This window comes from Lontra canadensis, unplaced genomic scaffold, assembly GCF_010015895.1.
Source record: "Lontra canadensis isolate GAN:19392208 unplaced genomic scaffold, GSC_riverotter_1.0 scaffold40, whole genome shotgun sequence".
In the NCBI taxonomy this organism is placed as follows: Eukaryota; Metazoa; Chordata; class Mammalia; order Carnivora; family Mustelidae; genus Lontra; species Lontra canadensis.
The window spans coordinates 7,835,560-7,848,777 of NW_022631034.1; the positions used below are offsets into that span (position 1 = coordinate 7,835,560).

A 13,218-nucleotide genomic window follows, 5' to 3' on the forward strand; every position below is an offset into this window, starting at 1 on the left:
AAAAAAAAAAAAAGTCATGAAACTGGACCTCTATCTTATATCATACATAAAAATTACCTCAAAATGGATTAAAGTATAAAACCTAAGACCTGAAACTATAAAACTCCTAAAAGAAAACATAGGCCATACATTCCTTCACAATAGCCTTAGTGGTGATTTTGGTTTTGACACAAAAAGCAAAGGACACAAAAGCAAAAAATACATCAAGTAAAAATACAATGAACTAAGAAGCTTCTGAAGAGCAAAGCAAAAAAATGAGAAGGCAAGCTACTGAATGGAAGACAATATTTGCCAGTCATATATGTAATAAGGGGATAATATCCAAAATATATAAAGAACTCATACAACTCAATACCAAAATAAAATCCAATTAAAAAATGGGCAGTGAAACTGAATAGACATTTCCTAAAGACATCCAGATGGCCAACATGGTACATGAAGATATGCTCACTATCAATAATCATCAGGGAAATACAAATCAAAACCACAATGAGATATCACTTCACACCTGCTAGAATGGCCATAGTCCAAAGAACAGGAAATAACAAGGGTGTGAAGAAAAGGGAAGGCTTATGCACTGCTAATGGAAATGTAAATTGGTATAATCACTGTAGAAAACAGTATGGAGGTTCCTCCAAGAAGTAAAAATAAAACTACCACATGATCCAACAATTCTACTTCTCAGTATTTATCTCAAGACAAGGAAAACACTGACTCAAAAAAATTTATGTACCCTTCATATTCATTCCAGCATAATTTACAATAGCTAAGACATGTAAGCAGCCTCAGTATCTACTGACAGATAAATGGATAAAGAAAATGTGCCATATATATTTTTTACATATATATAGATATATATTACCAATCATTATGTTGTACAGATGAACTTATATGTTATATGTCAATTATGTCATCAAAATATTAAAAAGTCCAGAGCATTTTTACTTATTTATTTATTTTTTAAAGATTTTATTTATTTATTTGAAAGAGGGAGAATAGGACAGAGAGAGCACAAGAGAGGGAAGGGTGGAGGGAGAAGTAGACTCCCCGTTGAGCAGGGAGCCTAATGTGGGACTCAATCCTAGGACTTTAGGACAATGACCTGAACAGTCGCTTAACCAACTGAGCCACACAGGTGCCCCTAAAAGTCCAGAGCATTTTTAACTAGACTATTAATTTAAGAAGTAAAATATACCAAATCACACAGTGTTTATATATTTCTAACTCAAAATTTTGTTTAAACTTAAAATTTTTAAAGTAATTCTCCACATCAAATGTTGGGCTCAAACTCATAACCCAAAGATCAAGAGTCACTTGCTCTACCTACTGAGCCAGCCAGGCACGCACCCCTTAAATTTTAAATTTTGTATTTAGATATATTCTATTTTTAATTTTTTTTATATTTTATATAAAATTGGGAGATATATTGGGATAGACAGCATAAGTGTTTTTGAATATCAATTTCATTTATATGCAAAAATCTAAAATGTCTATTGCTTACCTGATTTCCATGGAGATCAAGTTTGACTAATTTTATACAACTTTGAAGTGGACGAATATCTGTAATAAAATTGTTTGAGAAGATGCATACTCTGAGAGAGATATAGGATTGCAAATCTTCCATGGATTTTAAATGCAGGCCACTGAACTTCACAAAAACAAAATCTTTTTGATCTTCTATCATGTTCTCATTATAGTGACTCCATTCTTCATGACTGGTTAGCTCTTCTGTTATTGTTCCATGAAACATCTAGGAAACAAAAGAGTTGAAGGTAGGAAATGGAACGGAATTTTAAGGGGTTTGGGCTGTTTTTTAAAGGCATTGCTCAAAGATCATATACACAAAGTGAAACTTCTTGTTTTAATATTTCGTTCAAAACTTCCCAACCTTGGAGAGTCAGAATTGCTTTGATAGGATATGTAACGAGTGTGCTGCTAGGGAACCAGTGCCCATATATACATGGCTCCTGTGTTTACTCTTGTACTGGGAGTTCACACCTTGACTTTGCCTCACTTCTACTACCCTCCCTGCATTTCAGGGTTTTTTAAGAGTATCTCCATGGATGCAATCTCCCTTCTCTTATTTTAACAATACATTCTAATAGCTTTTAGCTGCACATGCTGGGAATTTCCAATCCAGTTAAATGTTTTTTTTTTTTTTAATTTTAAAAAAATTTTTTTAGTCCCCTAATATTTTTCTGTGGAACAGAAAAAAGTAACGGTTAATAGTTCTTAACTCAGTATATTTTTATTGTGAAAAAGTACTATTGAAACTTAGGTAAAGGAAGGAGAAAGCCAAAACAGAGCGTACTACACAGGTGTGAGTGCGTTAGGGATAGAGGGACAGAGTGGAGTGAACACCCTTCAAGACAAAAGAACCCTCTTCCCCTGTTTCCTCCTTGCGGAAGGAAGACTGACCAGAGTAGACCTTACTTTCTTAGGTCTTCTGGATACCAGCTGTTTCCAATATCAACCTCCAAGATGATATCAGGGAAGTCCAATGCTATGGAATATGACTTTATGCTCTTAGAGATTTAGAAAGTAAAACAGAAATTAGGTACATTGTTGAGGTTTATAATCCTCAAACTTTGTATTTTATATATGTTTAACCGATAGGGAATGAGCATCTGGGGAAATAAATTTAGGCTCAATATTTATCTTTTACTGTTTTATTACTGCTTCTCCTGTGCTTTAGTTTGAAAATTTGGGCTTTTGGACCTGATTTCCTTGTAACCTCAATTTATAAAGCTGCGAGGAAGAGCATATTTGTTCTCATTTCAGTCTTCTGTTAACAGGAATCAGGCAAAAGTAAATTATGTTAGATTTTTCAAATGGGCTCTTTTCTACTCTGTAGGTATTTTTTCGACTTCCAAAAATAAATCTGGAAACAAACAAAAAAGTTTCCAATAGCTAGTGAGAATACAATGGGTAAAAAAGTAAAAAAAAAAAAAAAAAAAAAAAAAGAAAGAAAAAGAAAAAGAAAAAAGAAAATATCTAATTTGTAAGTGAAATCTAAACTTAAAAAAAAAGCAGAATCAGACCTGTATATCAGAGAATAAACTGATAGGTGTCAAATAAGAGGGGCTGGGCAAAGTGGGTGAAGGGGAGAGAGAGATACAGGCCTCCAATTATGGAATGAGTAAGTCATAGGAATAGAAGATACAACATAAGGAATACAGACAATGGTATTGTAATAGTGATGTAAGGGGACAGATGGTAGCTACATATGTGGTGAACATAGCATAATGTATAAAATTGTTAAATCACTAAGTGGTATACCTGAAACTAAATCAACTATACTCAAATAAAAAAAAAATTAAAACAAAATTAATTCCCATAAAACCTTGTAATTGAAAGCATTTTAAAATTATGAAATTTATATAACTACAAGTCAAAAATGTTATCATTGCCCTTGCCAATTAACTAATCAGTAAAAGGAAAAAAAAATTTCCTTTTTTCTAGGATACTTAGAGAACATGGAATTTGGTAAAAACAGCTAAGAAGTAAAACATTGAGGCAAGAAAACTAAAAGAAAATGATACCTTATTATGCCTTGTATAATAATTCTGGTTAAAATATTCTGCTAAATAAAGAAATGCATTAAATGATAAGCTTCCAAGTCAAGATAGTGCTAACATTTGTATAAGAGGCTAAAAAATGTAGCTAAATGAAATTAAGTCTCAATACAAGGTTTCAACTGTTACAAAATTCTTAAAGAGACAATTTGCAATCACATTATTTATTTCTTTTTTTTTTTTAATTTTATTTATTTATTTGACAGAGATCACAAGTAGGCAGAGAGAGAGGAGGAAGCAGGCTCCCCGCGGAGCAGAGAGCCCGATGCGGGGCTCGATTCCAGGACTCTGGGATCACGACCTGAGCCGAAGGCAGAGGCTTTAACCCACTGAGCCACCCAGGCGCCCCAGCAATCACATTATTTATTTCTATGTTCAATTCAGCTAAGCAATTAAGATCTGGAATCCTAACAGTATTAAAATTTGACTAATTTAAATTTATGTAAGATTTCTAGATCAAAAGTTCTTTAATGTAATTTTACATAGTATTTCTCATGTATTTGAAATTTCCTTTACTGTAGGTAATTTTAGCTTTCACAAAACACAGTCACCCAGTGATAGTTTAGAAGAGAGTATTTGAACTCAAGTGGCCTATCTGAGAGCATTTAGTAAGATTAACTATCTTCCCTGTTGGAAGAATCTCCACTATGTGGAAATAAACTAGGGTAGCAAAATCCAAATGAAAATAAATGTGGAAATCCAGCTAAACCCTCACACTCTTTCAAGAGATTAGCTATTTTTTATATCCTAGCTAAAGCCTGGGAACTGTAATCCTCAAACTCTTAAGTACCATTTAAGGAATTAAACAGAAAGCAGATTCCTAGGCCCCATATCATATCTGCATTATCAGAGTCTCTGGGCTGAGGGCCAAAGAATATGTAATTTAGCATGTACCTGGGTAAGTCATGGACACCTTGTGAAAGACCAGCCTAAACTACAAGTAAAATGGTCTTCCAAATATAAAGACCCTGATAGAAAATAAACAGACGTGAATGAATCTTTACAAACTTACCAAGCTCTATAGGTCTTCAAATGAAAGGCAATATACAAGAGGTATCCCATTATTTGGACTCCATATTTCGAAAAGACCTTAAGTCTTTCCTCAAGCTCTCCTTTCAAAAAACCTATTTTTTTTTTCCATTTTGGCCTAATATAGGCAAACTCTGGTTTATCACAGGGGTTTATGAGAGACCACATCCTGGGCATAAATCAGAATGTTTCAAGACGATGGGGTGCTCAAAAGTTTCAGCTATAGAATACAATTTTTGAGTCAATAGTAATTTTGTAAGAAATCTGCAAAGCGGAGTCATATCCAAACTATTCTTTTCCTTTCTTTTTTAGCCAAGTGATTTTTTAAAATTATTAATAGGCTTTATTTTTTAGAGCTGTTTAAGTTTACAGAAAAATTGAAAGTGCGCAGAGATGCCATATACATCCTTATTGTCAGTTCCCCCATTAACATCTTGTATTAGTGTTGTATATTTATTACAATTCATGATCCAATCTTAATGCATTATTATTAACTAATTATTATTAACTAATGCATTATTATTAACTGAAGTTAAAGTGTTTAAATCATAGCTCATAGCAAAATCTCTCGACAAACAAAACATATCAACATAGAACAGCATGATTTTACATCTTTTGTCAGTGCACTGATAAACTTGTGTGTGTGGATGTGTGTGTGTATAGACAGTGACACATTGATAGATAAACTATTACTTCAAGCATTCATTGTTCACACAAATTATTCCATCTCTAATAGTTTATTTTGGTTTTTCTTCATTTCTTTGTAGAAGATATAATATTTTTAGCATTTATTTTCAGATTCTAAACAGTGTTACTAAGTATAATTATTGTTTATAAACTTATAACAAGCAATGAAAGATTTTTATTTTAAAATTTTCTCAATTAATGTGATTCATATGTCATTTGAACATGATGTCAATAATCTACCACTGTTATTATTCAAAAGTAAAATTTTTTTCTATTTCCTTTATTGATCTCAGACATACTAGGTAATCTGACTAAATGAAAGGTTCTGCAATTACTTAAGCACTCTAACTTTAGCCATTAATTGATCAACTTTGTTACTTACTCCATGAAATTCAAGGACACTGTTTTGAAGTTAATGGATACTGATATATAAGATAACAATGACCCCTTCCTCAAAATGCCTAAATATGTTCAAAATAATTTTTTAATAATACCTAATGAGTGAGTTAGTGTGATTAGTATTATTGCCTCACTTGAAAACTTTTTCTTGCATATAAGACATATAGTCTGAGAAAGAAGAGAATTATTAGGTCACACAAATCCAAATTTGAGATAATTGTCATGATAGTACTTAACTGAATATCTTTTTATTCATTTTGGACAACTACTTCCTAGTTTGAGTTAAAAAGATGCCAATTATAGACATATTTTTAAAAAAACCTTCTGTAACATTAAATATCAAAATGATTAGGAAACTAAAATTTCAAAATTTTTTAAAAAATCTAGTTTGCCTAATTATTTTATGTTTAATGTAAACTCTGTGAAAACAATAAAATTAACTATGTGGTGAAGTAAAATAGAATTGTTGAAATATTAACTTTTTAATTCAATAATCAGAATTCTGAACAGTTAACAATAATGGATTCCTAGTTAATGAAATATGTTGAATTTTGCTATGCTTAACTCTGATATTTAAGGATGTCATATTTACTTCTCTCCTGGTGTAACCCTCTTCAGCAAATCATTGTCTAATTAACTCTTAGTAATTTACATTCCTGAGCCATGCCTACATCTCCAATTTCGAAATTATATGTTTATATGTTATACAATCTAACTGTTGTCTTTCCAATCAAATTACATACACCCTGAGGTCAGGGCACTTTTTTTGTAGTTTTCATAGTTTGGACCTAGAACTGAATCATGTTTCAATAAATATGGCTATTTTTTACTTTCCTCAGAGATACAGTAAATTTAGAAGCAGAAAAAATTAATACTTCTATTCCTGAATAATCAATGGTTCAAAGAAGAAATAAAAGTGAAATTTAAAAAAAAAACTGGAAACAATTGAAAATAGAAACACAACATACCACCACGTACAGAATGCAGCAAAAGAAATTCTAACCAGGAATTTCATGGTGATAAATGCATACATTAAAAAAAATCTTGAAAAAGCTAACTTCTTACCTCTAGGAACTAGAGGAAAAACAACAAACTATACCCAATTTAGCAGAAGGAAGGAAATTTAAAAAAGATCAGAGCAGAAATAAATGAAATAAAGAAAACAACAACAAAACTAAGGGTTGGGTTTTGAAAGAATAAAACAAAATTGCCCACCATTAGCTAGACTTAACAACAATAACCACCAAAAAAACCTGAGAGGACCCAAATAAATAAAGTCAGTCATAAAAGAGAAGACATTGTAACTGATATCAAATAAATACAAAGAATCATGAGAATACTATGAAAATTACACACCAACAAATTAAACAACCTAGGATAAATTCCTAGAAATATACAGTCTACTTACTCAGGAAGAAAAAGAACATCTGAACAGACTAATTACTAGTATGGAGATTGATCAAAAATTAAAAACCTCTCGCCAGAGAAAAGTTCTGCCACAGAGAGCTTAATTGGCAAATTCTATCAAACATTTAAAGAAGAATGAATGCCAGTCCTTCTCAAACTTTTCCAAAATGTTGAACAGGAGAAAAGACTTCCAAACTTATTTTACAAGGCCATCATTACCCTGATATCAAAGCCAGATAAGAATACTAAAGAAAAGAAAAATAACAGCCAATATCCCTAATGAATATTTGTGCAAAAATTCTGAACGAAATTCTAGCAAATCAAATTCAACAGCATTTTTAAAAAATCATACACCAGGGGCACCTGGGTGGCTCAGTGGTTAAAGCCTCTGCCTTCGGCTCAGGTCATGATCTCAGGGACCTGGGATCGAGACTCCCATGGGGCTCTCTGCTCAGCAGGGACCTTGCCTCCTCCTCCTCTCTCTCTCTGCCTGCCTCTCTGCCTGCTTGTGATCTGTCTGTCAAATAAATAAAAATCTTAAAAAAAAAAAAAATCATACACCATGATCAAGTAGGATTTATCCCTGGGAGGCAAGAATGGTTCAACAACACAACTCAATCAGTACAATGTACTTATAAAATGATACAAAAGACAAAAATCATATGATCATCTCAATAGATGCAGAAAAAGCATTTGATAAATCAAATCCTTACATAATGAAAAGTCTAAACAAAGAGGGTATAAAAGGATTACAATTCAACATAACAAAGGCCATCTATGGTAAGTCAACAGCTAACATCATATTCAATGCTGAAAGGTTGAAAGCTTTTCTTCTAAGATCAGGAAAAAAGCAAAGGTACCCACTTTTGCCACCCCAATTCAACATAATACTAGAAATCTGAGCTAGAGTGATCAGCTAAGAAAAAGAAAAAAAGGAATCCAAATCAGAAAGGAAGAAGTAAATTTTCTGTTTGCAGATAACATGATATTATTTATAGAATATCCTCAAGACTTCATGAAAATGGTTTAAAAAATTCAATAAAGAGGAGGGCACAAAATAAACATACAAAAGTCAGTTTCATTTTATATATACTAACAATGAGGTATCTGAAAAGGAAATGAAGGAACCAATCCTCTTATAATAGCATCAAAAAGAATAAAGTACTTAGGAATAAATATAACCAAGGAGGTAAAAGATATATAACTGAAATCTCTAAGACATTAATGAAAGAAATTAAAGACACAAACAAATGGAAAGATCCTGCGTTCAGAAACAATTAATACTCTTACAATGTCCATTCTATCCTAAGCTATCTACAGATTCAATACAATTCTTTTTAAAATTCAAATGGTATTTTTCAAAGATATAGGAAAAAAATAATCCTAAAATAATAAGGGACAATAACAACAACCCAAGAAACTCAACTAGGCAAAAAAAAAAAAAAAAAAAAAAGTTGAAAAAGAAAATGAAGCTGGAAGGCTCACACTTCCTGACTTTAAAACATATTACAAATCCAGAGTAATCAAAACACTATGGTACTGGCATAAAAACAGGTACACAGACCAATTTAAAAGGATAGAGAGCCCAGAGATAAACTTACCCATATATGGTCAACTAATATTTGACAAGGGAACAAAGAATACCTAATGGGGAAAGGACAAAATCCTCAATAAATGGTGTTGAGAAAATTGGATATTCATTAGAAAAAGAATTAAATCTGACCGCTTATACCATTTATAAAAATAATCTCAAAATTAACTCAAAAATTAAATCAAAAGACTTAAAGACTGGGAACTATAAAACTCCTAGAAGAAAACATAGGGAAAAAGTTCCTTGATATTGGTCTTGGCAATGATTGTTGGATATGACGCCAAAAACAAAGTCAATAAAAGCAAAAATCAACAAGTAGGGCTACATCACACTGAGAAGCTTCTGCACAGGAAAAAAAAAACAATAAACAGAATGAAAAGGCAAATTATGGAATGGGAGAAAATATTTGCAATTAATCTAATAAGGGGTAAATATCCAAATATAAAAGAAACTCATACAAATCAGTAGCAACCATCATCATCATCACCATCATCATCTAATTATAAAATAGGCAGAGGACTTGAACAGAATTTTTTTTTTCCAAAAAAGACATATAAATGGCCAAGAAGCCATTTATTAAGAAGATGATCAACACCACTAATCATCAAAGCAAATGAAACCATAATGAGATACTACCTCATAACTGTTCAATTTCTATATTCAAAAAGATAAGAAATAACACTGGGGAAGATGTGGAGAAGAGATAACAAACATTTGTGCACTGTTGGTAAGAATGTGAATTGATACAGCCACCACAGAAAATAGTATGGAGATTCCTCAAAAAATTAAAAATGGGACTACCACATGATCTAGCAATTCCACTTCTGGGTTTGTATCCAAAGGAAATGAAATAATTATCATGCAGAGATATCTGCACCTCCCATATTCATTACAGCATTATTTACAACAGCCAAGGCACGGAAACAACCTAAGTGCCCCTTGACAGATGAACAGTTAAAAAAATGTAATAAATGTAATACTTAGAGATATATTTTACACAGTACCTACATATATGCATAATGGAATATTATTCAGCCATGAGAAAAAGGAAATCCTACCTACAATATAGATGGATTTTTAAGGTTTTATATTAAGTGAAATAAATCAGAGAAAGACAAATGCTGTACAGAATAAACTATTGGTTGCCAGAGGTGGCCAAAACGGGGTGCAGGAAATGGTTATAGTCTTCCAGATATAAGATAAACAAGTTCTAGAGATATAACATACAACATGGTAACTATAGTTAGCAATACTATATTGTATATTTTGTACTTGAAAGTTGCTAAGAGAGTAATACATCCTAAATAATCTCATAACAAAATAAATAAATAGATAGTAATTATATGAGGTGACAGATGTGTTAACTAAGTTTATTGTGATTATCATTTTGCAATATACATGTATATCAATTCATCATACTATACACATTAAACTTAAACGTTATGTTGATTACCTCTCAATAAATCTGGAGAAAAGACTTCTAAGTACCAATTGCAAAGTATCTGTCATTTAGATTGAGATCTATTCTTAATTCCTTAAAATCTTTCTCTTTGAATTCTCTACCACCAATATCCAAATTCCTAGAAAAAGAATGTATATTTTTCATTTATTTATGGTGCATAACAAAGCACCCCAAAATCTATGGGCTTAAAACAACTATAACTTATTATCTTGCAGGATTCTATAGATTGACTTGATTCAACTAGACAGTTCTTTTCCAAGTGATATTAACTAGAGATTCAGTCTTATATGGCTTATCTGAATGGACACCTCCAAGATATCTAACTTACATGTCTGATACATTGGCAAGAACACTGACAGTAGGTTCAGCTGGGATGCTAGGATGTATGGGTCTCTCTCATCATACTGTCCCAGGTTCTTTCCATCTACACCAGCCTTCACTATGTCATTCTCTCACATCTCTATATGTGTGTCTCCATAGTAGTGTAGTAAGATTTTCTCCGTGGTTGACTCGGGGCCAAAGAAGTATAAGAGAAGCTGTCAGGCCCTCTAAAGGGTAAGCCTAACTGGTACAACTTTACCTCAATCACAATCTGTTGGTTAAAAAGGAAGTTATTTTGATTTTTGAACTTATTTTTGAGCTTATAAGATAGTTAGAAAAAAAAGAAACAAATGTAAGTTTATTCTGAGCTTGGTGACCTCAAGCAAGTTATATACCCTCGGTTTGTTATGTATCCAACTTATATGCCTCAGTTTTCTCATCTACAAAATGAGGATCGCAACAGTACTAAATGGATATAATTGTTATGAAGACTAAATGAGTTGGCATAAAGACTTTAGAATAGTGTCTGGCACATAACAAGCACTATAAATAAGTGTTACTAAAATAAATCTAGTTCAATTAACAACTCAAGATAGAATGTAGTCTTCCAAAAATAAATAAAGGCACTTTTGGTTTCTGATACAGCATATAAGGAGTTTAGAAGTTGTTACACCATACTAACAAATAAAATAATGAATAAAATGAAAAATCACCAACTCTTCTTAGATTTATCAGAAAAGTGAAGGTATAAGGAAAACCACTGAATCAAAAATCAGAGAGATAGGCAGGTGGATACAAAGATCCATAAGTTACTGAAGAGAAACTCACCAGTAGAAACCTCTGCAGGAACCAGTGCCAGGGTAGGAAACCAGGACTGACAAGTAACTAGAGGCTAAGTGTTGATAACACAGATTTAGAAACTCCAGGCCTCATGCTTTTGTGAGATAAACACTCAGGAACTCTAGCAGGTCCTCAGAGTGAATATTAGAGAAAAATCTGCTCAGGCTCTGACAAATAGAGAAGAAAGGAATAAATCTGAAATACACCAGACTACCCTGTTCTTCTTAACAAGGCCTGCCCTCAAGAGAATATATTTAACACACAATAAATAACTGAGGTTTTACCGGAGCCTAACTGACAGGGAAGTAGGGAAATATCCAACTATATCCTCACCAAGCCTTCTATTTGGGAGAAAGGAAGTACACAATTCCAGCCTACTCTGGCCACTTGTCCCACCTAAGGTGTAGGAGATCCAAAAAATACTTGTGAAATTCACAGCCTAGGAAGCACAGCCTCACTATAAGAACTGAGACCTATCCACACCTACCACCACATCACACACTATGTTACTGGAGTTCTTTTTACCATAACATGATGTCTGGCTTTCAATAAAAAGGTTACAAGGCATACTAAAAGACAGCATGCAACAAGAATAAGAACCAGATTCAGATACTACAGGGCTGTTGGAATTATCAGCCTGAGAATTTAAAACAACCATGATTAATATACTAAGGACTATAAAGGAAAAAATAAACAACAAACAAAAAAGACAGCATAAAAAGATAAATTTTTTAAAAAATCAAAAATATGTTAGAGATCCAAACCACTGTAACAGAAATGATTAATACTTTTGATGGCCTCTTTAGTAGACTGGACATACCTAAAAAAGGAATCTCTGAGCTTGGGAATATGTTAATAGAAACTCACAAAACCAAAAATCAAAGAGAAAAAATAATCACTAAAAAAAGCTGAAAAGAATATTGCAGAACTGTGAGATAACTACAAAAAGTATAACATAGGGGCACCTGGGTGGCTCAGTGGGTTAAAGCCTCCACCTTCGGCTCAGGTCATCGTCCCAGGGTCCTGGGATCAAGCCCCACATCAGGCTCCCTGCTCAGCAGGGAGCCTGCTTCCTCCTCTCTCTCTCTGCCTGCCTCTCTGCCTACTTGTAATCTCTGTCTGTCAAACAAATAAATAAAATCTTTAAAAGAAAAAAGTATAACATATACATAATGGAAACACCATAATGAGACAAAAGTGATATAGAAAAAGAAGAAATATTTAAAATAGTAATGATGGGAGAATTTCTGCAAATTAATGTCAGACACCTACTCACTGATACAAGAAGCTCAGAAAACACCAAACAGGATTAAGGCAAAAAACAAGCAAAAAATAAAACAAAACACCAGTGGGGAGATACCTTACCCATAGAGGGGCAAAAATCAGGATTATATCCAACTTCTCCTAAGAAACCATACAAGGAAGGAGAGGATTGAGTGAAATATTTACTGTCAAGAAAAAAATAACTCGCTAATATAAAAATCTACACCCTGTGAAATTGTCTTCTTAAAGTGGATGAAAAATAAAAACTCTCAGACAACAAAAATTGAAGGAATTTGTTGCCAATAGGCTTGTCTTGCAAGAAATGTTAAAAGCAGTTTGTTAGAAAGAAAATAATATTGTTCAGAAACTCAGATCTACATAAGGAAGAGCAGTGGGAAAGAAACAAGTGAAGAGTAAATAAAAACCTTTTATTCTTCCTATTCTTAGTTTATCTAACAGGTAACAGTTTTGCTCAAATACTAATGGCAAAACTGTATTTGATTATCTATGTATATGTATGTAAATTTCTGTATGCATATAAATAAAATGAATGGCAATAATAATGCAAGAACAAGAGTGAGGAATTAGAAAAATCTTGTTATTAAAAGATATTTACACCACATGTGAAATAGTATATGTCATTT

General features: G+C 32.6%; 1 protein-coding gene across 2 annotated transcripts in view; it reads right to left on the reverse strand.

Moving 5' to 3' along the window:
• The window catches only part of LRRIQ3 (leucine rich repeats and IQ motif containing 3), a 189,178-nt gene that overhangs the window by 161,336 nt on the left and 14,624 nt on the right, over positions 1-13,218 (reverse strand). For both annotated transcript variants that reach the window (XM_032870109.1, XM_032870110.1), the window contains exon 2: positions 1,502-1,750. In XM_032870109.1, the coding sequence (XP_032726000.1) occupies positions 1,502-1,750 (249 nt within the window). The remainder of the gene's footprint in view (positions 1-1,501; positions 1,751-13,218) is intronic.